Consider the following 22,293-nt stretch of genomic DNA (forward strand, 5'->3'; position numbering starts at 1 on the left):
ATTAGCTCCCTTTCTATGAATTTTTCCTAAAACTCTGTTTTTCACTTCTTGAAGTTCTGTGTTAATTTTCTCTGTCTGCTTCTGTTGGTATTACGCAGAAGGATGTTTGTCAGATGACCTTTCATGTCAAAGTTATGTTTGTAGCTCTCAACAGGAAGGCACAAAATTCTAAAATCATTGTTATCTGATACTCAGATGTTACTGGCTATCATTTTCCTTGCAGGTGGTGTGACAAGGATGACTGTGTCCCTGGTAGTTATTGTCTTTGAGCTAACAGGAGGGCTGGAATATATTGTGCCCCTAATGGCTGCAGTGATGACCAGTAAGTGGGTAGGAGATGCCTTTGGTAGGGAAGGCATCTATGAAGCACACATCCGACTGAACGGGTATCCTTTCTTGGATGCAAAGGAAGAGTTCACTCACACAACACTGGCTGCTGACGTGATGAGGCCTCGGCGGAGCGACCCCCCTTTAGCAGTTCTGACCCAGGACAATATGACTGTCGAAGACATAGAAACCTTGATCAACGAAACCAGCTACAATGGTTTTCCTGTTATTATGTCAAAGGAGTCACAGAGACTTGTGGGGTTTGCTCTAAGAAGAGATTTAACTATTGCAATAGGTAATTAACTTTCAGTACTGCATTATTATATACACCAATTTAAATTGGTTTCTATTATTTTATATTTAAAATAGAATTTACTCTGTATGTTTTTACACTTCAGGTTGATTTAACTGTATGATAATATATCTTCAGTAGCAGGCTCTGAAATGAAGATAATCCTCATCTCTTTGTCTCTTGTAAAAACAAAAGTTGTCATACTCACGTAGGTCAAAACATTATCTACTCTGGTATTTTTTAGTTTTTTGAGGCTTTTGATAGTACCCCATTTCCTTGAGTAATGCTATAGTAACATTCTTCAAAATTGAGTAATTCTTATTTTGACCATTAGTATTCTCTAAGAATTAGTGTCCAAGTAATTTTTAAATGTATATCCTATTTCTTTCTAACAGTGTGGTTTTTACTTTTGTTATAACAACCAAGGTTGTATTATGGAGAGATAAGGGCAATATTAATTATTTTAGGTTTATGTTTTCCAATCTATTTGTGTAATGGGAAATTAGTCCCTGGGCACATGAGCATACGAGCCCTGTTTGGAACATCTCTTTCTGGGTGAATATTATTGGTGCTTGTGTGATACTTGTGATAATGCTTTGTGCACTGGCAAGAAAAATTCTGTGCATTTTGAGGCTACTATCATAACCAAAGGAGGAAACACACTTATGTAAGAAAATGTTACAAAACTGTAACATTTAGTGCATGAAATAAGTGATGGAAGTTGCATCTTAAACGACTTTTTTTATATATACATATCTCTTCAACAAAGACACTTGAGAAAGGGACAGAAGTCTACAGAAGCTTTTTTAAAACATGTTTTGTGAACATAACACTGTTTACTTCAGTCAGATTTTTGCCTGTGGTTTTACTACTGTGTATACCATGGTATTACATTATGTAGGATGTATATGAATGTACGAAACTTGGATATTATTACCAACACCATACTAGTTAAAGTTTGCATTTACTTGAGTAATGGGGGAATAGCAGAACAATCTTAGAAAATGCTTTCACAGGTAAGACTCATTTCAGCTGCTGTGATTATACAGTGAAAGTTGCTTAGTCTTGGGTTGTGTCTGTCTTAAGAGTCACTGTGCCCTGGCAGCCTGGAGGGCCAGCTGTATCCTGAGGTGCATCAGGCACTGCATCTCCAGCCAGGCAAGGGAATGGATTGTCCTGGTCTGCTCTGGTCTGGGACAGCCTCACCTCAAGTCCCTGTGTGCAAATTTTGGTGCCAGATTATCAGAGGGTTATAAAGCCATTAGAGATCATCCAAAGGAGAGCCACAAGGATGGTGAAGGGCCTTGAGGGGAAGCCATATGAGAAGTGGCTGAAGTTACTTGGTCTGTTCAGTCTGGAGGAGGCTGAGAGGAGACCTCATTGCAGTCTGCAACTTCCTCATGAGGGCAAGGGGAGGGGCAGGCACTGATCTCTGCTCTGTGGTGCCCACTGATAAGACCTGAGGAAATGGCCTGAAGTTGTACTGAGGGAGGTTTAAGTTGGGTATTAGGACAAAGTTCAGGGGGCTGTCAATTGACACTGACTTTGCCCTGGCAGTTTCTTCAGGAGCTGAGTAGTTCTTTTTTTAGCCTTTCCACCTCTTTATAGTAAATAAAAGTTACTTATTTGAGTGAGACAATTAGTTGAATAATGACTAAAACTGAATGACAAATGGCTTTTGTGATTTTTGCACAACCACTTCCTTGGGGATAAAGCAGTGGCTGTGGAAATATATATGCAAGAGCCTGGTAGTGTTGATTGAGCTGTATGTCTGCATTAACATCTTACTCCAAGAATATAAATTCCTCTTCCTCTGCTGTTTTTCCCCCTTCCCTGTCTTTCTTAAAGAAAGTGCTAGAAAGAAGCAGGAGGGGATTGTTGGCAGTTCCAGGGTATGTTTTGCCCAGCATACCCCATCGCTTCCAGCAGAAAGCCCTCGACCCTTGAAGCTCAGAAGCATCCTTGATATGAGCCCTTTCACCGTGACAGACCACACACCAATGGAAATAGTGGTGGATATTTTCCGCAAGCTGGGTCTGAGGCAGTGCCTTGTAACACACAATGGGTGAGTAAAGTGGCAGCAATGCTGTGCATTTTTTTAGATACAGTAATTTTCACTTCCAGGATCAGAGTATTTGAACCAGGATATACACCAGGATCATGGTATTTGAACCCATGGTAGGTTTGGTATTGCAACTGAGGACCCCAGCTGTTCATTAAGAATGTGCTGTGCTGTAGCACCTCTCTGAAATTCTTATGCCTTCTTTGTATTCCAAGTAAGCAGGCAGATGATTTCAGTCATTTTAGGATGTTCTGTTAAAAATTTACTGCCATTCAGCAAGCTTGGTCTGTGCAACTTGCTTGTGGAGGAGACACAACTTGTCTTGCAGAAATTTAGTCTTGTGCTCTGCAGAGTCTAAGGCCTGTATTTCCTGGTTGTTATCTGTGTTCTGGCAACATGCAATGTACCAGCAGTTACTGAACATTTACAAATACTGGGTTCATAAAAAGTAAAGCAGAAAATGATCTGGTCAGTATCTCTTCTTCTGGAGTCTAGTGATGGCGATTACCAGCAAGCTTTCGATTTTTGGAATACTAACAACTAAACTGCTCCTAGTTCTGGAACTTCAATCTGCAACTTTTGTTTCTACAATTCAAAATACTTCAGGAAAGTAGTTTTAAGGTTTAGAATGTTTGTAAATGAGACTGTTGGGAATTGTCCTGTGATTATCTACTAAATAAATCAGCTCCCAGCATGAAAAATAAATGTTCATTGTAATTGCCTCTTATCTAAACTGCTCCTTATTTTTTTTTACATGATCTTTTTCTGTGCAGCTGTTCCTTTAACATTCTGCTTTTCTGTATCTCTTGCATTAAACACTTGACATGCAACATCGAAGCTCCTACCATAGTATCTTGCTTTCCCTTTAGCATGTCTTTTAAGGCACCCAGGGAGTGAAATGTTGTCTGCTCATTGACATGTTTAGGATTGATCAGTGTCCTTGGGACAAGAAATCTGAAATGACTGGGACTTTCTTGGTTTTTCTGTGGGCAAAAGGACTGCTGCTGTATGTAGCGAATATTTAAATATTTCATTGGTTTCCAAGTTGGGGGTTTTTTTCAGATGTATTTTAAAACAAATTTATTTAAATGTTCTCCTGTCTGTTTTTTGTTTTGTTTTGTTTTTTTTTCCTTCCATGCATCTGTGTATGGAATGGCAAGTAGTGTTTCCAGAAGCCTTTCAAAAGGACATAATGATCTGACATTTAGAAGTTAGTCTGGGCATGCAATTATTCTTGTTTGGGGAGGGAAATTCAAATCAATAGAACTTCACTGAAAAATAATTACTATGATTTTTTTTTCATAGTTTCTGTTGTGGTTGAGTGCTCAAGCATTGACATTGATGCTAAAATCTTCTCTAGAGAAAGCTTGATTCTGCAAAACTATGTCAAGTTCTACTATAAATTTTAAACTATTTTATGATAAAGTAGCAGGAATGGCTTTAATATTTATTTTATACTACTTCAGTTTACAAATTTGTGGCATTCCACAAGCACGCTGTCCATTACAAGAAGAACAGATCATAAATATTAGTACTAGTGGTGTTTAGCGATGGCATATACCCTTGTGGACATCAAGGACTACTTTATATTTTCGCTGGCAGATTTCCTGCAAACTGAATATACCTGTTTAAAGACTTGCATCAACATACTAATTCCAGTCCAGACTGGATTGTACAGAAATTGGTGCAGATGACAGAGAGAAGACTGAGCCTTACTCCTCCAAATTTGTATCAGAATATCCATTCCAGGGAGTTGCTCTTGATTTGTCCTGTCATGAACAAGAAATTTGTCTGAATTTGTCTGTTTCTAAGGCCACGAGATAGCCCAGCTCTGTAAGCAGCTTTGAAGCTCAGTTGCTATGACTTTACATGGTTACTACTTTGTTCATCTACTGTGGCTTGTTAAAATGTCAGTAATTATCTGTATTTCTGAGGAGAAATAACTATTAAATGAAGGAAATACAAAGTAGATTTTAGTTTCAGTATGTTTAAAACCCAAAAATATGTGAATTTAGGATGAAGGGATAAAGTTTGCTACCCTGATGTGTACCTGATGCAAGAAACATACTGCTCTGGGGTGGTTGTAGAGCCAATTGTGTTCAGCATTTTGGGAGAAAAAGGAAAAAAAACAAAATCTGGGAAAGGGTACTGACTTTCAAATAAATTCTCATTTAATTATCTCATTAGCTTTCCTGCAACCATTTCTTTTTTTTTTTTTTTCTTTTTCAGTTTGCTCTAATCCTTTTCCATTATGATTAGAATTTTTTTTTCATTTGATTTCACACAGTTATTAGCATAACATAATCTGTTGCAGGATTGTCTTGGGGATCATCACAAAGAAGAACATATTAGAGCATCTCGAGCAACTAAAGCAGCACGTCGAACCCTTGGTGATTAGATATATCAGATCTCATAATTAGACACATTAGAAGTCAGGAAGCATGAAACTTGTGAACTGTTCAGGGCTTTTATGGTATCGGCTGAACCATGAAATCTTCTTATGCTCAAAATTTGTATTGAACATAAAACAACATGTGCAAAATCCTTTTGTAGAAAAGAAGCTGTAAATGTGAACATACTGTTAGTCACAACATTAAAGGAAAGTAAACAGTAAACTTTCTGATACTTGTGTTGATGAGATCACATCCATCCAGCTGGTTGATCTCTTGAATTCCCCAGGTGGGAAGGCATGCAGCTAGAAATACTTTTTCCCTGACTAATGCAAATTAAGATTTTCATATATGCCAATTTCTTTTTCTGATTTGGACAGCTTTAAATAGCTGTTAAATAGCAAAGTATCACATCTTTTGAGAAGAAGAGATAAGCATGTTTTAATTGCATCATTAGATCTTCCCTGTAATCCCCCTTTATTAACATGAGTTTTTGAAAATATTTTTTAGCAAAGTCCTGTGATTTTATGTAAAGTCTGTGATTCTGCCACTGTTACCTACAGCAGTGAGTGTAATCCTTTACAAAATGTGCAGTGATACCAGCCACCAAGTGGCCTGCTACTATGTAGTCTGTTGACTTCAGAATCTAGATATGATTTTAACCATGATGTTGTGAACTAACCCCTTAGATAGGTGGTACACTTTGTCTTAATTTAGACATGGGTTGCTAGTTCCATGTCTACTAAACATACCCATGTTTAGCTGCTTATGTGCAAAACATGCTAATTATGTTCTCATTTTATGCTAATATTTCACAAGTATTTCATGCGTCCTTTAATAAGACAAATTGAAATGTACTAACCAGAATAACAAGGGCAGCAGCTCATCCATTCTGCTCTTTGCTTCTCTTGTGATATTATCCTTTTGGACAGTCTCACTCTATTTGATGTTTAGCAGTTATAGTTTTAAAAGACCGTGTCATAAGAGCACAGTATCTAAATTGGAAAATGAAAATTTTATTATTCACAGTTTGTTTTTTTCTAAAGCCATGAACTCCAAAAACTAATTAACTGTTGTTTATTTTACAAAAGTTTCATGGCCAGTACAGTGTGCTCCTATGAATACATTCAATCTGAGCCAGTGTGTCAGACTGGAAGGATCCTTCTGGTTTAAAAAAAGAGGGAAGGGGAGTTTGATTTGGGGCCATCAAGCAGTTCATCACTTCTGATGGCTAGGTTGGAACATGCCTCCCTTATGAAGTGGGATCACTGTCATTTCTTTTTCATACCTCTCTTTTCTTTGTCCCTCTTTGTTACTTTTTTGTTGGCATATGCTAATGAAAATTTGATTTTTGTAGAAACAAAAAGTTAAATAAAAATTGTAATGGGCTCTACTTGTATGACTTGTATTTCATTAAAACGGACTACAGCTGTCAGAGACCATTTGATACAGCGTCTCAGCATTGCTGTGTTTTATCAAACTGGTGGTTCCTCAGCATTTTGATAAATAAAATGTTTCTGTTTAAATAAGAAAATCAGGCTGTTTACTTTTGCTCTATTCCTGTCAACAAAAAGGACTTGGCTACAGATTTGTTCTACTTCATTATTTTCCTGCTTGGATTAATATCAGTCTTCCATTTATCCTTTTCAGGCGCCTCCTTGGCATTATAACAAAAAAAGATATCCTCCGTCATATGGCCCAGACGGCAAACCAAGACCCCGCCTCCATAATGTTCAACTGAAACCCATAGCTGAGGAGAGAGAGGAAACAGAAGAGGAGGTTCATTTGTTGAATAGCACAACACTGTAGTCTGGGGAAACTTCTAAAATCAGAGACGAGCTGGGTTTTTACATAACAGTGCTGCTGGCAATCAGGAGTCAGTCTGGGGGAGCTGATGGGAGTGTGGGAAGGGAGAGCTGCTGTCCTGCACTGGATGCGTCCCGAGACATCAGGTCTGCCATGATAGTGCAGTGGGTGAGCCGTGCAAAGCGGTGCCATTCTCCAGCCCAGCCTGGTACTTCAGCATTGAAGAGATGTGTTATTAATCCCTGTTTCTGGAGGGATCATTCTGAATTGAGCCATCTTGTGGAGACTGAAAGGTCTTGCCCTTCATGAAACGTAATAACTATTACTCGTCACCTTTCTACATTCCAGAAGAGCTTTATTTCTCTCTCTCCTGAGCCGTAACAAAGCCTCTTTAAAATTGGTGTGCCCTTTTGAAGCAGTTGTTTCTCATATTGAGATGTACTGTGAGTTACTGAGGTGTGATCACAAGAAGGGAGGTTTTTCTTGTGCCATTAAATGTCTAAGTTCGTACATCACGAAATGCTTGGGGCAGTGCAGATGCACTGCAACAAAACCAGGTTGAACAGGTAATACTTTCCAAGAACCACACAAGACTTCTTTCAACCCTTGTGCTGTCATGATATGAGAAAACTAAAACCAGGTGAAACCAGTATTTTAAAGAAAAATACTGGTTTTGCTGCAGAAAATATCAATAACGTGACCTGGTCTTATGCAATTTTTGTATTATTGAACACACTATGATATATACCAATGTTGTGCAGTATAAGGAAAAATACTGCTATTCTACTAGTTTAAGAGCTGGAACAATTCTGTATACGTGTATCTGGTAAAAAAATGCATGCTTCAACACTGGAGATCTTTTCCCCCCCTGTAAAATTTGAGAATGGTCATTTTTATTTTTTCTTCTCCACAAAAGACGTTCCACTGCTGACATGGTTGGAAGAAATGTAACTCATAATTTGCACTAAATGTATATTATTTTTCTTGAAGTTTTACCATTCTTTATTTATATTTGTATGGATTTAAAAAATCTATTAAATATGAATCAGTTAATATCTCACATAACTAATTACCTTTTTAATGTGATTTTATAGAATAATTCATAATCCTCTGCAAGTAATGGAGGATTAGCAAATGTTTACAACTAGATGAAGGGTTTCAAGAAAATGGCTTCTTTATGATCCAACATACATGCAAGATCATTTTCAAATGTAACTCTCACTGCCGTTACCTTGGATTTCCTTTTTTCTTTACTGGCAGATAACTGGAACAGTAATAGTAGGGTTTTATTTTAAAAAAACCCAAACCTGCAGGGTTTTAAAAGTAATAGGAGAAAGCAACTATTAAATTGCTTTTGACTCTTCTTTTCTCCCAAGTATATAAAGGTGTAAATTATATGTAGTCACACCTGAGCAGCAGGGCAGAATTGAATCCAGTACTTGAAACTTTGGCAGGACTTTAAAATTCAGCAGCAACACACACACACTTAGAGGTGAACTGACAGACCCCCTAACTTCTTCACAGTACATTGTTTTGTTTCCTATTCATTTTATCAGACCATCACCAGAACTGCATGCAGAGGAAAAATGGCAATATGCTATAAGCCTAAATTAGGAAGGAAAAAAATTAAATCTGGCTGACAAAAATCATGTTTTGTAATATGAGGTTGGATAAAATTTCTTTCTTTTAACAATTATGCTCACAAGACTGCAAAAATGGCCAGAATATAAACACTAAAAGTCTAACATTATCTTAAATCTAAGGCATTCATCACAGTTACCTCAAACATCTTTATTCATGAAGTACTCAGTATGATTTTATCTTAAGTACAATAACACAATGAACCAAAATTGTGGCACTTTTGGCTGAGCTGCACAAAAATGGCTGTGCCTAAGTAAGTGCACTGTTGAATTTGAACTTCTTTTTCTTACTAAAAAACTGCCATCTACATTTTATCATCTCAGTTCCAGCAGCAACTGGAACCAGTAGAAAGTGAAATTTGCCAGGGGGATCACAGTGATCAGGCCCTGTATTAAAAACAGGTTTGGAAATGAAACAGGGAATTGGGCTACATAAAAATGGGAGCATGGCAACAACCACCTGTACTCTTCCACGTGAAGCCAGTGCTAGTTAAAAATTTGCTCTGTTACATTACATAAGCCTGAAGAAGAGGAAGCTTCACAAAGAGCAGGATTAGGCCCATTTACAGAAGGCAGCTCTGGAAGTTGTCTGTGACACTGATTTCTGTTGTCTGATTTCTTTTTCTGTAGCAGAAGAATACAAACTCACTACACATACAAAAATCACTCTAAATCAGTTTGAAATCTCTGCCCTGTTTGGTGTTATTGTAAAACATTGCTGTGTGTACTGTATTAACTTGCACCTAATTCTAGAGACTGCTGTCTCAAAATACAGTTCACACTCCTGCTGTGTTTCATTTCTGTGTGGATCCCCAGAGCTGCACATAAATTGTGCATCTCTGTTTACTCTTATCCTGCTAAGCTTTCCCTGTTGACATTTAAAATGTCTTCTGGTAAACATGCAGTAGAGGTTCTGTTAATGAAGTATGTGTGCCTGTGCTGTGCAACAAAAAATTTCTAACGTGAAACTTGCAGCGCCTTACTCAAGTTACTAATTAAAAAAAAAAAAAGTGGTGGATGGGAGGGGGAAAGTGTCAGCATTTTTTTATTTTTTAAATCATTCAGATACTGGTTCATGAAGAATGCATTCTTTGTTAATCTGTGATGTTGCCTAGAGCTGTATTTAATATTGATCTTAATGTTTTTATTTATAATAGTGTGGTAGAACTGCATATCATTACAGTAAAAATTCTCATTACTGTGATGATTTAATCAAGCATTAAAAACTTCTGTATGACCATTTATTGTTTTGTCATACTTTCTCACTGTTTTCACAAACAAGATTTGTCTTGATTTTTGCATTTATTTTCCCTGAGAAAATTAACAGCTAGGAATTTTACATACAAAACTAGTAAGATTTGTCAAAAAGAATAGAGTGTAGGAAATGCAGTATTTGCATTGCCTAGCTAATTATAGAATTAAAACAAAATCTTTTTTATTTGAAGTTAAAAGTGGATGATCCTTTTATTGTCTGAAAAGCATCTGCTGATGATGTACACATCATAGACTGGCCTGGGCTGGAAGGGACCTTAGAGATCACCTCATTCCAACGCTCCTGTCATGGGCAGGGACACCTTCCATGAGACACATTGCTCAGAGGCCCATCCACTGAACACTTGGAGGGAGGGGCAGGTACCACCCCTCTGGGCAACCATTTCAATATTTCACCATTCTCATAATAAAAAATGCATTCTCCCTATCTAGTCTGAATATTTTTTATTTAAAACCATTACTCCTTGTTTTAGTGTAGCAGGCTCTGCTAAAGAGTCTGGCCCATTTATTACACAGCACATCAGTCATGTTGCAGCTGCTTTAACAGATTTCTCCATCAGGGACTATTATTCACATTACATTATTCATGTATTAACCCCTTCTCCATCAGGGGTTAATACATAAATATGGATGTCCAGTCTCAGGTCCTCATTTTTGCAGATCTAAGTTCATATTTAAGTAACAGTTAAAAAGTTGAATTTTTAAGGTCCTCTCCAACTCAAACCTTTCCATGATTCTACTGTTTTAGTACTTGTGTGATTTACAGGGCCCTGATATTAAGGGCTCCTGTACTTGAAACAAAAACAAGAATGAGATGGAAAGTACGTGTTTTTTTATGTATTAAAAAAAACCCTCTAGGCCTGTGAAGGAGTATCTGCAAGTCTGTGCTTGACATTAATATGCTGAATGAAAGGGGTAAAGTTGTCAAATTTACACTAGTAGCTGTAGTATGTGATTTTCTTGTGTATTTGAAACTCACAATACTTTTGCAGCATTCTAACCTACATTTTATCTCCATTGCTCCCTTCTACCATAAAGTAACATGTAACTGGCAATCCTTTGCTTAAAAGAGTTGGAATGACTTACATTTTAGCATAGTGCTACTGGCCTATAATTTTTAGCAGTAGTAATTAGTATTGCTGTCATTAGTACTGATGTGAATTGCTACAATGGAAGTCAAGTCACTGGATGGTGGCAGGGCTGTTGAGTAAGAGCAAATGTTATTTTCCATTATTTCTGGACTGTTATTTTAATCGTCAGAGAATAAACCTCCAAATGCAGTAACAAGAACTCAGCTGGGAACTAAGGACCTTGAAAGCAATTAATTTGCACCTTGTACAAAATCACTTGGAGATGGCTTCTTACTTTATTAGCAAGGTAGCAACTGCAGTTGAATTCCTAATTTCTCTTGTAATGTCAGTTAGCATTTCCTTCATCCCATCAGTTTCATCCCACTTGAACCGGCCCCAGCAACGCAGGAGCAGGGATAGTGCTTTGCCACAGAAGGGAACGCTGCAGTAAGGGAATGCTTTACCTGAGGGGTAGGACACAACTGCAGAAACGGAGAAGGGCAGAACCAGCCCCTGGAGCAGGGACGTGGGGATCGGTTTGCATATGGCACGGGGGGGTGCTGACCGAGCCCCAGCGGCCCCGCCGTGCCCTGAGTCACCGGCGCGCTGCTCTGAGCAGCCCTGGAGCAGCAGCCCCGGCCCGGGCCTGGCTCCCGGGGCCTGCAGGGCAGGGCCAGGCGGGCGTGTCGGTCCCACAGCCCCGCCCGCGGCAGCTCCTCAGCCCCGCTCCCCGTCCCGGGCCCCCCGTGCAGCCAGCAGCGGGAAGCAGCGCGTTCCTTAGAAAACCTTTACTGAGTCAGGGAACACCGCCACCGAGTACAAAAAGCCCCACAGACACACGGACAAGCCCGGCCCCGGGCGCGCAGGGCCACCCCCAGCTGCAGCCCCCGCGCCCGGCTCAGGGCTCCAGCTGATCCAGGTCCTCCTCCCGCCGGCTGCCCAGGTGCTGCTCGATGATTTCGGCAAAGAGGTTCCTCTTCAGCAGGGTGTAAGCCAGGGGCAGCAGCTGGCCCACCGTCTTGTGGAAGTACTGTAGGGGAGAAGCAAAAACAAGAGCCGCCCTCGGCCTCAGTGGCTTGGTTAATTCCGGGAGCAGCCCCAGCTCCTGGCTCTGCCCCATTCACACCGCGCCCTTCAACCCCTCCCAAAATGCCTGAGCACATCCTCATGCTACACCTGGGACACCCACAGCAAGGGCAGGGGGGTGCCCGAGCTGCCGCAGAGAGAGAGAAATCGAGCAGATGATGATCCCACTCACCACAGCATCCCAAACTGGAGCCTGCAGGTGAAGTCCCCTATCCTGTCACAGTCCCATGTCTCATCCCACCCCACAGTTTGATGATTACAGTGGTACTTACAGTAACCATTTAAGAACTTCAAATGTATAAACATGAGAGCATATTTAGCATTTGCAATCATTATTGTACATGTAAGTCCATTGTATCTCTAAAACAAAGGGGATGATTCAAGTTATTTTCTATGTCTTGGGCTACAGAAAATGTGTCAGTGTTTCTCTGGCTCTGTAAGCAAATGGCCAGAAAGGCTCCAGTCAGAACTGGAAAACAGCTCCAAGTAGGAGCTCCAAGAAAGGCAGGGACGTAACTGAGCAAAACTTATGTGTGAAGCCACTGTTTCTTCTATTTACTAAACTAGAAGATGAAAGTTTCTAATTCTAGAAACCAGTTGCAAAGTTACAGGTGTTCCAAGCTGCAGCGTAAAACAGACAAGACACATTACACTACTGTAAACACAATTTTTCACTGCAGGACTTTGTCAGTGGTTAGTCTCATGTGCTGAGAAGCACAAAGCTTGGAAGATGAGGATTTGCCTCCACCCACTCAGAAAAATGGGAGGAACAGTTTCCTTCACTGCCCTTCCAGTTGTAAAAAAAATGTAAGCAGCTGAAGCAGCCTAGTCTGAAAGAAGGGCTCTAAATGAGCAGGATTTTGAAGAAAAATACCACACATTTTCAGATGCTGTATGGAACTTAAGAGAGCAGGGCATTAAGTCTAAGAAACACATTAGTAATTTAACAGTGTATGGCAAGAGCACTCAGTTTTCATACATTTCAATGGCTAAGTATTTTAACCAGTAATCAGCACAGCTCTTTTGGGCCTACATTTAGTACTGAAAAACTTAATCCTTCCCATGATACTCTGGAGCACCACTTAGCCAATAACAGTTTTGCTAGGAGCAGCTAGCAAAAAAAAACAAACCCTAGTTTTGCAGGGGTTTCTATGATGATCCATTCATATTAGGTTGACGTTGAAACTTCATGTGTTATTTTCTAGCCATTGACTAATTACAACTGTGACCCTTTTCATCAGCAGGCCAGTAGCTAATATAGAATAAAAATCATTAAGCATAATTTTTGTGTGCAATAAGCGCTATTAATTCAATCCCCTCACTGACAATGTTCCCTGCTGGCAGAGAACTAGGGAGGAGAGACCAGGTGGCAGGTGCCCTATGCAGTACAGCCAGGCAGCTCACCTGGGTTCACATTCTCCCAGCTGGGGTTACTACAAGCATCAGGCTGTTTCCTGATCAGGTTGAATATGGGTGCCTATACAAGTAGCTGGGGACAAGGGACTCCAGCTGTTCAGTGTATTTGGATCAGGCCCTTCACACTCCGCTTCTGGACTGCAGGATTGGGCCTTCGCACACACAATTTTAAATTCAACATGGAATGATGTTGTGTGACTTTTTAACAGTCTTCATGAATTAAGAATATTCTTGTAGACCTCTAGTTTCCTAGGGATAATTAATCTACAGCAAAACAACTTCTAGCCCATGTATAAAATTATGCATTAATTTACTCACATGTGATCCATAGCAAAACAGGTCCATGCCCAGCTCATATCCCATTCCATAATCACATTCATCATTAGCAAACTGAACAAAGGTCAGCATTTCTTGAATGGGTGCAAAGGCCTTCACTCTCTCCTCATCAGTCGGAGCATCAACAATAGCCTTACAAATTTTTTTAAGATTAGCTGCAAAAAACCAAAAGCAGATATTTAGATGTTTAAATAAATAAATTTAATATTGCACAGAAGTATTCTGTGGCAAAACTATACCCATGTGCCATGCTTACACGTAAGGTAAGCGGGCATACCCTGACCTGCTGGTGAAGCTTCCCCCCCTTTCCTTGGAAGCTCATTCTTACCCCATGCCCATCTCTCTCAGTTCCTCACAAAGGGAGACAAGCACTTGTGTGATGAAATTTCATCAAGGAACTGATTTTGCTTCAAATGACACTGGAAGAAGGTGGTGGATAAAAGATAAGCCCACACAACCCAGAATGAAGATCAGCTTTTTGCTCTACTTCCTGCATGGCTTTGATAACACAAAAGAAAAGATCACCTAAACTACTACTTGAGGTATTTTCACAGATTTAGCACTTTTCATTGAGTCTCATCTGGTTCCTTTAATGACAATACTTTGAGGTCAAGTGTGATGGTCAGGACTTCTACGTTTTACTCCTATCAGCCAAATTTTTTAAGTAGAAAACATGAATGCAGTTTGATTTTTACTGAGGGTTGTTTACTTAAAAAAAGCAGAGGGATACAGTGAACAACATGTTTACCATTTGTTTCAGGAAGTTCTCTGTATCCAACATCATTTTTGTCTACAGGAACGACTAGGCCTGCTCCATGAAATGCTTTGGTCACCACCTGAATAGAGAGACAGAAAATGGAACATAGCACCATGAGACAGTACTGTGACCTAAAAATAATTCACCTCATTAAACACTAACATCTGACTGCTGGTGGTCAAACCTAACATGGTGTCCTGGCTCCAGGACAACAACTTAGTTTCAAATTATATTGCAGTTAATTTCAAGTACTGAAGTTTGAAATAACTGGAAATGCAATTTCAGTGGAATTCTGAATTCTAGGAACCCTTGTAGTCACTTGTGTTGCACTATACTGCATTTACTTAGTCCCCTACCATAATTATTTTTAACAGGTATGCAAACAATCTCTGTTATTATCATCTATATCATCCTTAATGGTCCTGTTTTTAACAGATCCAACCCAACTATTTAGAACAATCTTCCATTTAAAGCAGTTTTCTCCATGGCCTCTATTTGTTCCAGTTTCTAGACTACTGTGCTTACTGAGTTGTTTTTGGTGGTGGTTTGTTCTTGTTTCATTTTTAATTGAATGCCAAACTATGATTTACAAGTGTTTTTTATTATATCCTATTATTTGGAACACACTTGTAGTAATCTTCCCTCTTTTGAAGCTTTATAGAGAGCTGATTACCTTGGGAAATTCCTAATGTAGCATCCTTACTGACTAGAAGGATGGAAAAACACAAACAGGAAGTAAATGAAAAAAAATTTAACAGAACTTAGTTCTCTCCAGTAGATGAGGAAAGTCATACTTTCTTATCTCTCTGTTTCATCTTCGGGGTTTTTTGTTCCAGAGAATAACCCAGTTCTTTTGCTGTTCTTGTTAGCTTTTCATCTATGTCTCTCAAAACAGCATTTTTCTTTTTATCAGCCACTTCCTTAAGTTTCTTTGACAAAAATAATCTGCAAATAGATTAAACATGTCAAGAAAACAAAACAAAAAAATTAATAGCCTTTTAAATGTTAAGCCTCTAGATCTTAACAACAAAGATTAGCAGTCCTGTGTTTAATCACACACAGACTTGAAAATGCCACCCTCTTAAGAAGAGGCAAGAAAATAGTTTGGCATATCCAGTACTTGGGCTTTTCTTATTTGTACCTGCATTACAATTATGCAATCTGCAGGTGCTCGAGGTTCTCCCAGCCTCAGTAACTGTTCATCTTTCTATCTTAAGAATTCAGTTTGCTGTTTCTGTGCCACATACACCATTTGTCATCCAAGTCATGCACATAAATACATATTTATGAGCTTCCCCATGCTACTTTCAAAACATATGTCCTCATTTAACTCTGCAGTGCACAAGGGTTCTTTTGCAGAAGCCATTCTTCAGTCTGCTTTCACTGACTGACACGTGCCTGTTCTTAGAGAGCTTTCCATTTTTAACCAGCAGGGATGAGGTCAGTTATTTACCTTCCTGACACAGGAACATGTAAAGTTCCATGAATCAGACTGAACTACATATCCACATCAGTGTTATCCTGCCACAGGGCAGAAATAGTATTTCTTGTAGATATTGATTATATACAAAAATAATGTATTTTTATGTAGACAAGAACAAGAGACCGATGCTATTATCTACTATGATACTCAGATTTCCTTCACCACTGTTTGAGATGCCCTTTCTCTACTTACAAAATAATTTTAACACAGCCTCTAAATTGGATAAAATATCCACTGGATGTCTCAGCCAACATATTTAAGGAATGACGTAATTAACACTTATTTTAGTTTTGAAAGGAAAATATTGTTAAAAAGCCTACAAAGGCTTTAAAGAGAATCTTAAAACTTGCCAACAGGGGCAGAAAATAAGTGAGGGTTTCTTAAGACAGCCATATAATAAGTTAGCTTCATTATTCCACATCCCACCTCTGAATTAACAATTTCTCTCTATTCTGTTCTTTGTGAATAAAAGTAAATATGAACCTTACTTGACTGCAGCAAAGACATTATCACCAACTTGTGAAATCACACAACCCTTCTTTGCTTCATTTGCACCAACCCACACTGGCAGCTCATCTGGCACATCCCTATTGATGAAAAAGCACACACAAAATAGTCAAGCTGTGTCCATTTCTCCTATTTCAAAGTAAAACTAAATTTGCCTCCTCACTATGCTGCCATCTCCAGAAACCCACCAAGAAATGCCCTTAGATCTAAAGCTCTAAAATCTTACAGCAAGCCTTGAAAAGAGCTTGCAGCCACACATTTCCTTTTGGTAACTTGATTTTCTTCTCAGCATCATGGCAAAAGTTAAAGATTAGTGAGTGAAGGTGCTTTGGATGGCTGGAGGAGGTAGATTAATAAATATTTAAATCTAGTCTTCAACTCCTGTTACTGCAAACTTTTTTATTAAAAAGATAAAGCCACGTGTTAATGTCTTATTACAAAAAAGAAAGATTCTTGCTTGGTGATAGCACACAAGTTATGTTTCATGGAAAAAGAGAACAAAAGCTATGCATAGTTGTAGTGAGACAAAGGCACACAGGAAATAAAATACCTGAAATATCCCATGTGATACTGTGTTCTGCTATCCCCAACAAGTATAGTCTGAAATTCTGGGGGATCATAGAAGAATCTCCAATGAAGATTGAAGTTCACATCTGTTGATTTTGCTTTTTTGTGTTTTCCAGCAAGAACATCATATGGTCCAACCAGCTTAAGTCCAACACTTGACACAAGTGCATCTGAAAAGCAAACCATGAATCAGGTGCACATCTAGACTGGGAAGTTCTGGTGTTGCTCAGGTATCGAAAGTTCCCATAAATTCAGTCAAACACTATTCACTAGACAAGGAAAGCTAAGATTTTTTTTTGTCCAGATAGTTTTCATTCAAGAGTTATTACAATTCTAATAAAAAGTAGCCATCCAGCCACAGTCCAATGTCAGGATGGAGACTGGTGATGAGTGGTCTCCCTCAGGGCTCTGAACTGGAACCAGTATTGTTTAATATTCATCTTTATCAATTACACAAGACTGGATCAGCAAACTTCAGCAACTTTGCAGATGACCAAGCTGAGGGGTGCAGATGACACTCCTGAAGGATGGGATGCCATCCCAAGGGACCTGGACAACCTCAAGAACTGGGCCCACGGGAATCTCTTCATATTTAACAAGACCAAGCGGTCTTGGAAAGTTCTGCACCTGGGTTGGGGCAACCCCTGGTATCAACACAGGCTGGGGATGAACAGATGGAGAGCAGCCCTGCCCAGAAGGACGTGGGGATGCTGGTGGGTGAAAGGCTGGACATGACCCAGCCACAGCCACCATAAGCCCAGAGAGCCAAACGTGTCCTGGGCTGCATCCAAAGCAGGGTGGGCAGCAGGGCCAGGGAGGGGATTCTGCCCCTCTGCTCTGCTCAGACCCCAGCTGCAGGGCTGCATCCAGCTCCAGGGCTGTCAGCACAGCAAGGTCATGGACCAGTTGGAGTGGGTCCAGAACAGGGTCATGAAGATGATCAGAGGCCTAGAGCACCTCTCCTATAAAGATGAGCTGAGAGGGCTTTGGTTGTTCAGTTTGGAGACCAAAAGGCTCCAGGGACTTTACTGCAGCCTTTCAGTACTTTAGGTATTGAAGGTGAGGACAAACATTTTAGCAGGGCCTGTAGCAAGAGGACAAGGGGTAATGGTTCTTAACTAAAACAGGGTAGATTCAGACTAAACACAAGAAAAAAAAACAAGTGTTATGATGCAGGTGGTGAAACACTGGAACAGTGTGCCCAGAGACACACTGGATGACCTAAAAACATTTAAGGCTGGGCTGGACCCAGCTCTGAGCAACCTGGCTCTGTTGAAGATGTTACTGCTCAGTGCAGGGGGTTCAACTAGATCACCTTTAAAGGTCCTTCCAAGGTCCCAAACCATTCTATGACTCTGAAAGACACTGTCATTTCTAGAGCACACAGGGATGCCACATTCTGTTATGTAATAAACTTGAAGAGGTTGAAATCCAGATTTAGTAGTGCTTACACCGAGATAAAGTCTTTTCAACCTCTCATGCCACCAGCGAGGAGGCTGTGGGTGCACAAGAAGCTGAGAGAGGAGGCAGCTGATTCCAAGTGACCAAAGGGATATTCCACAGCATATGGCATCATGCTCAGCATGACAAAGACCTGCTTTCTTGGAGATGGCTGAACACCTGCCTGCACATGGGAGGTGGTGAATTAATTCCTTGTTTTGCTTTGCTTGTGGCTTTTGCTTTCCCTATTACACTGTCTTCAGCTCAACCCACATGTTTTCTCACCTTCACCCTTTCAATTCTCTCTCACCAAGGGGGAGTGAGCAAGTGCCTGTGTGGTGCTTAGCTGGTGACTGGGATTAAACCATGATACATGAGGAAACTTGAGTTCCATACTAAACATTTTAAATGCACTTGCAAGAAAGGCAGATTGAGACCACATTTAGTCCCTTTGCATTGCACAACTTCAGTAATTACATTTTAGAAAGCTTGAAGTGTACATCTTGGTGATTATAGCCTGTGTTTTAGTTCACACTCACATAAATACCCTCCATCTCAAGTGAGAAACTGCAGGATCACTAAAATGCATCTGACCAACTCCAGTTTGCCTGCTTTCAGGAGTGAAAGTTAGAAGAGACAAAATTTAAAACCTCACCACTTGGTTTCTCAGGATCTAGCTCCTCACAAAACTTCCAAAACTGGTAGAAGTCCTCAGGCAGTCTAAGCTGATAGCATGTTTCTGCTTCTTGGCAAAGACTATCAGGAATATCTGCCTGGTTTGATCTTCTCTTCTTGACAGCTCCATTTTTTTCACTCTGTAGATTGGAAAAAAAAAAACCAGCAAAAAAAACAACCCAAAAGTTAATTTAGTTGCTTTCTCTCAGCTCTACCAAAGGAGTCTACAAAGCTTTTATACTAATGGAAGAAGAAGGATTAGATCCATCAGGACGTGTTCGTTAGTTAAAGCAGTATATATACAGCCTAGAACATCTGTTTTGGACAGAACCCATTAAAAGTGCAGTCTGACAAATGTACTAAACATGTCTGCAGCAGCAAACTGCTACTTTGATATTAATGGGTCAATATAATCAACAGAAGCACTTCTGTTAGTTAATTAAGCAAAGGAGCAGGCAATCCTAAAGTTTAATCTAATTCTACATTGCTCTAAAATGATCATTTCCGATCACACTGTGGGCAGCATACAATATATTTGTGTGTTTTAAAGACAGTTCAAAGTAGAAATACTATTTTGTCAAACTAAATAATACAGCTAAACTCCTCTGGTCTCTACTATTTTAACTACTGTGCTATGCAACGTCACGACTACTGCAGTTTTCAGTGCAGCATTTTAGAAGCGGCTTAGAGCTGAAGTTACTTTTAAAAATTATGTAACGTGAGCTGAAGCAGGCTAGGAAACGATCCACGGGCACACTCTACTGGGGCAGTAGCCTCAACCACCGCATTCCCACATAAGTCTCCATGAATTGGTAGGAATCGCTACCCCCCATTTGAAAGAACATAAAAAAATAAAATAAATACATAAGAACAAGAAAGAAAGCCTGTTGCTAGAGAGAGCATCTCTGAAGCAGGGCCGCTGCCAGCTAAGCCGGGTCGCGGCGTGTGTCGCCGTTCGCAGCGCGGTCCCGCCGGGATGCTGCGGCGGCCGGCGGGCCCGGCGCACCCCGAGCGCGGCGGTCCCCGCGCCGAGGAGCGGCTGCCGCGCAGGAGAACGCGGGGCCCTGAGTCTGTCCCCAAAGCCACCAAGCCAAACAGAACAAGGGGCAAGGAGACAGAGGGCCGACAGACATCGCAAGGCAGCCGCGCGGTGCAGGCCCGCCGCCCGCCGCCCCACCTGCTCTCCGGCCGATTCCGCCGCGCCGCGCGGCCTCCGCTTCCCGCCACCTGCCATGCGCTCCCGCCGCCCGCATCCCGCGCGCCCCCGCGCCTGCGCAGCCCCGGCCCCGCGCGGCGGCCGCCAGGGGCCGTGAGGTGCCGGGAGCGTGAGGGGCTCTGAGGGGCGGGGGCCGCCGGCAGCCCCGGCTCTGGCGCCGCCGCCACAGCGGCGACCCCGGGGGCAGGGACTGGGCACGACAAGGGGCGCAGTTCACCCCGGGTGGCGAATGCGGCTAGTGCTGGAGACACGTCGGGAACTCACCGCCATGTTCCCTCAGCGGTAGATATATCGCATAGATAGGCTTTCGAGGCTGATCTTTAAAAATCTTGCTTACATATACGTTCAAATTCCTGTAATATGAGTTAGGGTGGTGTATTGAGATCACACAGAGGAAGAGATGACCTGAAATGTAATCATCTCCTTCAGAGCTAAAGGCATGAGAGAGGAAGCATTACAGGTTTTCAGTACAAATTAAAAAAAAAAAAAGCCCCAATCCCCTAATCTTCTGCTTTGGCAATTGACAGCTGCCAGGAATATATATGAAAACAGCATCACAGCTTGTGTTCAGTGAAAGAGCGGAGGCAGCCGTGTGTAAGATGCCACAAGTGGGACACGTTCCTGAGTTTAGAGCAGCCCATAATCACATTATGCAACATCCGCTTACGCCGCTCAAGTGCTCTGCATAGGAGAGGGCCTGGAAAACCAGCGGCACAGGAGGCGGAGTGGGAAGCTGGTTATATATAAACCTTCACTTTTTTTGTTTCAGTAAGCGAGATCGCAGTGAGTTTATTTAAAGAAACATTATGTAGTTAAGCTACAGGAATTGGTGAACTCACTGTGCCTACCAGAGCGAAAGATGCGTGTATGGCATAAATAAATACCATTAGATCTTTTTATCCTGCAGTCTGTTAAGGCTGTAAATATTTGCTGTGGTAAAGGTTGTTAGCTTAGGTCCAGGAATAAGCTGCAGTGCGTTTCAGCCACCTGACAGCTGTATGACTCACACGAAAGCTCGATGATGTTAACTCAGGCTACAGCACTCGTTTTTTAAGAGTTACACACAAGTCACAGGAAACTTGATCCTGACTGATGGATAGTACTGCCTGTACATATAACAGTGAGGTTTGCTATGATGTAGATGCAGAACAAAGACTGCATCAAAGTCTCCTCTCTCAGTTGGAAAAATTATTGTTTAAAACAGCATACCTGTTGTTTGCTTAGCAAAATCCTGCATACACAAGGAAGGAATATTAAATTTCACATCCAAACCTTGTTTAACGATTTACATTTCGTTGCCTGAGGTTAAGTAGAAACGAGGCACAAAAGCTTACTAAGAAACCACAAACCTAATTTTTTTTCTGAAAAGTGTCAAGAGTACTAGCCTGAGGTTTCTTTGGGAAATGCTTCATAGAATTAAATTATGAGTCTCGCTCATAATTTCTACTCTACAAAACCTTAGCAATAGTGGAGGCTAGGGGAAATGTCACCCAAAGGAAAAACAAGTAAATAAGGTCAGCATGAAAGCATTTACCTTTACTTTGAGTCAAGAAGAAAACAGCAGCTTTTCAAAGTTTTCTACCTTTAAAGAGATTGACTTCTGCCTCTCACAATATTTTGCATTACAGCATTGAAACAGAAGTAAAGCAAGCATTAAATAAATTTGTAGTGGCCCCCATTTTAGATATGCCAGTACCTCACAAGGCATATCTTACTTACTGGGAAGAATGCAAACTGACTAGAAAAATACCCCTATGCTGATTTACTGCCAGTGCTAGGTGTCTAAAGCCTGACATGGAGTGATTTTACCACTGAACATACAGCTCATGAGCTTTATTGATCAATCAATTTTTTTTGTTTATTCTTTTGTCCACACAAGCTATTAAAGACTCCAAGAGCACCTCTCTTCTAGAACAACCCACAGTTTGGAAATAACCCAGGAAAGAAAAAA

General features: G+C 40.7%; 2 protein-coding genes across 6 annotated transcripts in view; one reads left to right on the top strand and one right to left on the bottom strand.

The window, feature by feature from the left end:
- CLCN3 (chloride voltage-gated channel 3) overlaps window positions 1–9,759 on the top strand; it is a 60,241-nt gene extending 50,482 nt beyond the window's left edge. For 2 of the 4 annotated variants that reach the window (XM_071432061.1, XM_071432063.1), the window contains 3 exons: window positions 224–622; window positions 2,468–2,684; window positions 6,722–9,759. In XM_071432061.1, the coding sequence (XP_071288162.1) occupies window positions 224–622; window positions 2,468–2,684; window positions 6,722–6,812 (707 nt within the window). In that variant the 3' untranslated portion in view covers window positions 6,813–9,759. Of the gene's footprint in view, window positions 1–223; window positions 623–2,467; window positions 2,685–4,995; window positions 6,606–6,721 lie in introns of those variants that run through there. The other 2 variants (XM_071432064.1, XM_071432062.1) reach the window with 2 other exon arrangements.
- A 1,373-nt stretch (window positions 9,760–11,132) lies between these two features.
- On the bottom strand, window positions 11,133–20,813 carry HPF1 (histone PARylation factor 1). 2 transcript variants are annotated; one of them, XM_071432066.1, is made up of 8 exons: window positions 20,607–20,813; window positions 19,107–19,266; window positions 16,995–17,181; window positions 16,426–16,524; window positions 15,249–15,399; window positions 14,446–14,533; window positions 13,680–13,852; window positions 11,133–11,889 (listed from the first exon to the last, which is right to left on the bottom strand). In XM_071432066.1, exons 1-8 carry the CDS (start codon window positions 20,610–20,612, stop codon window positions 11,758–11,760), a joined length of 996 nt encoding a protein of 331 aa, XP_071288167.1. In that variant the 5' UTR covers window positions 20,613–20,813; the 3' UTR covers window positions 11,133–11,757. The 2 variants fall into 2 exon arrangements, with proteins under 2 accessions (XP_071288167.1, XP_071288168.1); XM_071432067.1 differs by lacking the exon at window positions 20,607–20,813 and adding an exon at window positions 20,304–20,375.
- Window positions 20,814–22,293: the final 1,480 nt, after the last annotated feature.

Source organism: Agelaius tricolor, unplaced genomic scaffold, assembly GCF_023055355.1.
Source record: "Agelaius tricolor isolate 1412-34295 unplaced genomic scaffold, bAgeTri1.0.p SCAF_8, whole genome shotgun sequence".
NCBI lineage: Eukaryota > Metazoa > Chordata > Aves > Passeriformes > Icteridae > Agelaius > Agelaius tricolor.

Excerpts from the sequence above, each read along its gene's own strand:
- HPF1 (XM_071432067.1), bottom strand. The coding sequence starts at position 20,360 with ATGGCAGGTGGCGGGAAGCGGAGGCCGCGCGGCGCGGCGGAATCGGCC. Across the intron at positions 19,267-20,303 it reads CGGAATCGGCCGGAGAGCAG|AGTGAAAAAAATGGAGCTGT; the intron begins GTGGGGCGGCGG and ends TCCAATCTACAG. Across the intron at positions 14,534-15,248 it reads TGAAACAGAGAGATAAGAAA|GTGGTGACCAAAGCATTTCA; the intron begins GTATGACTTTCC and ends CTCTCTATTCAG.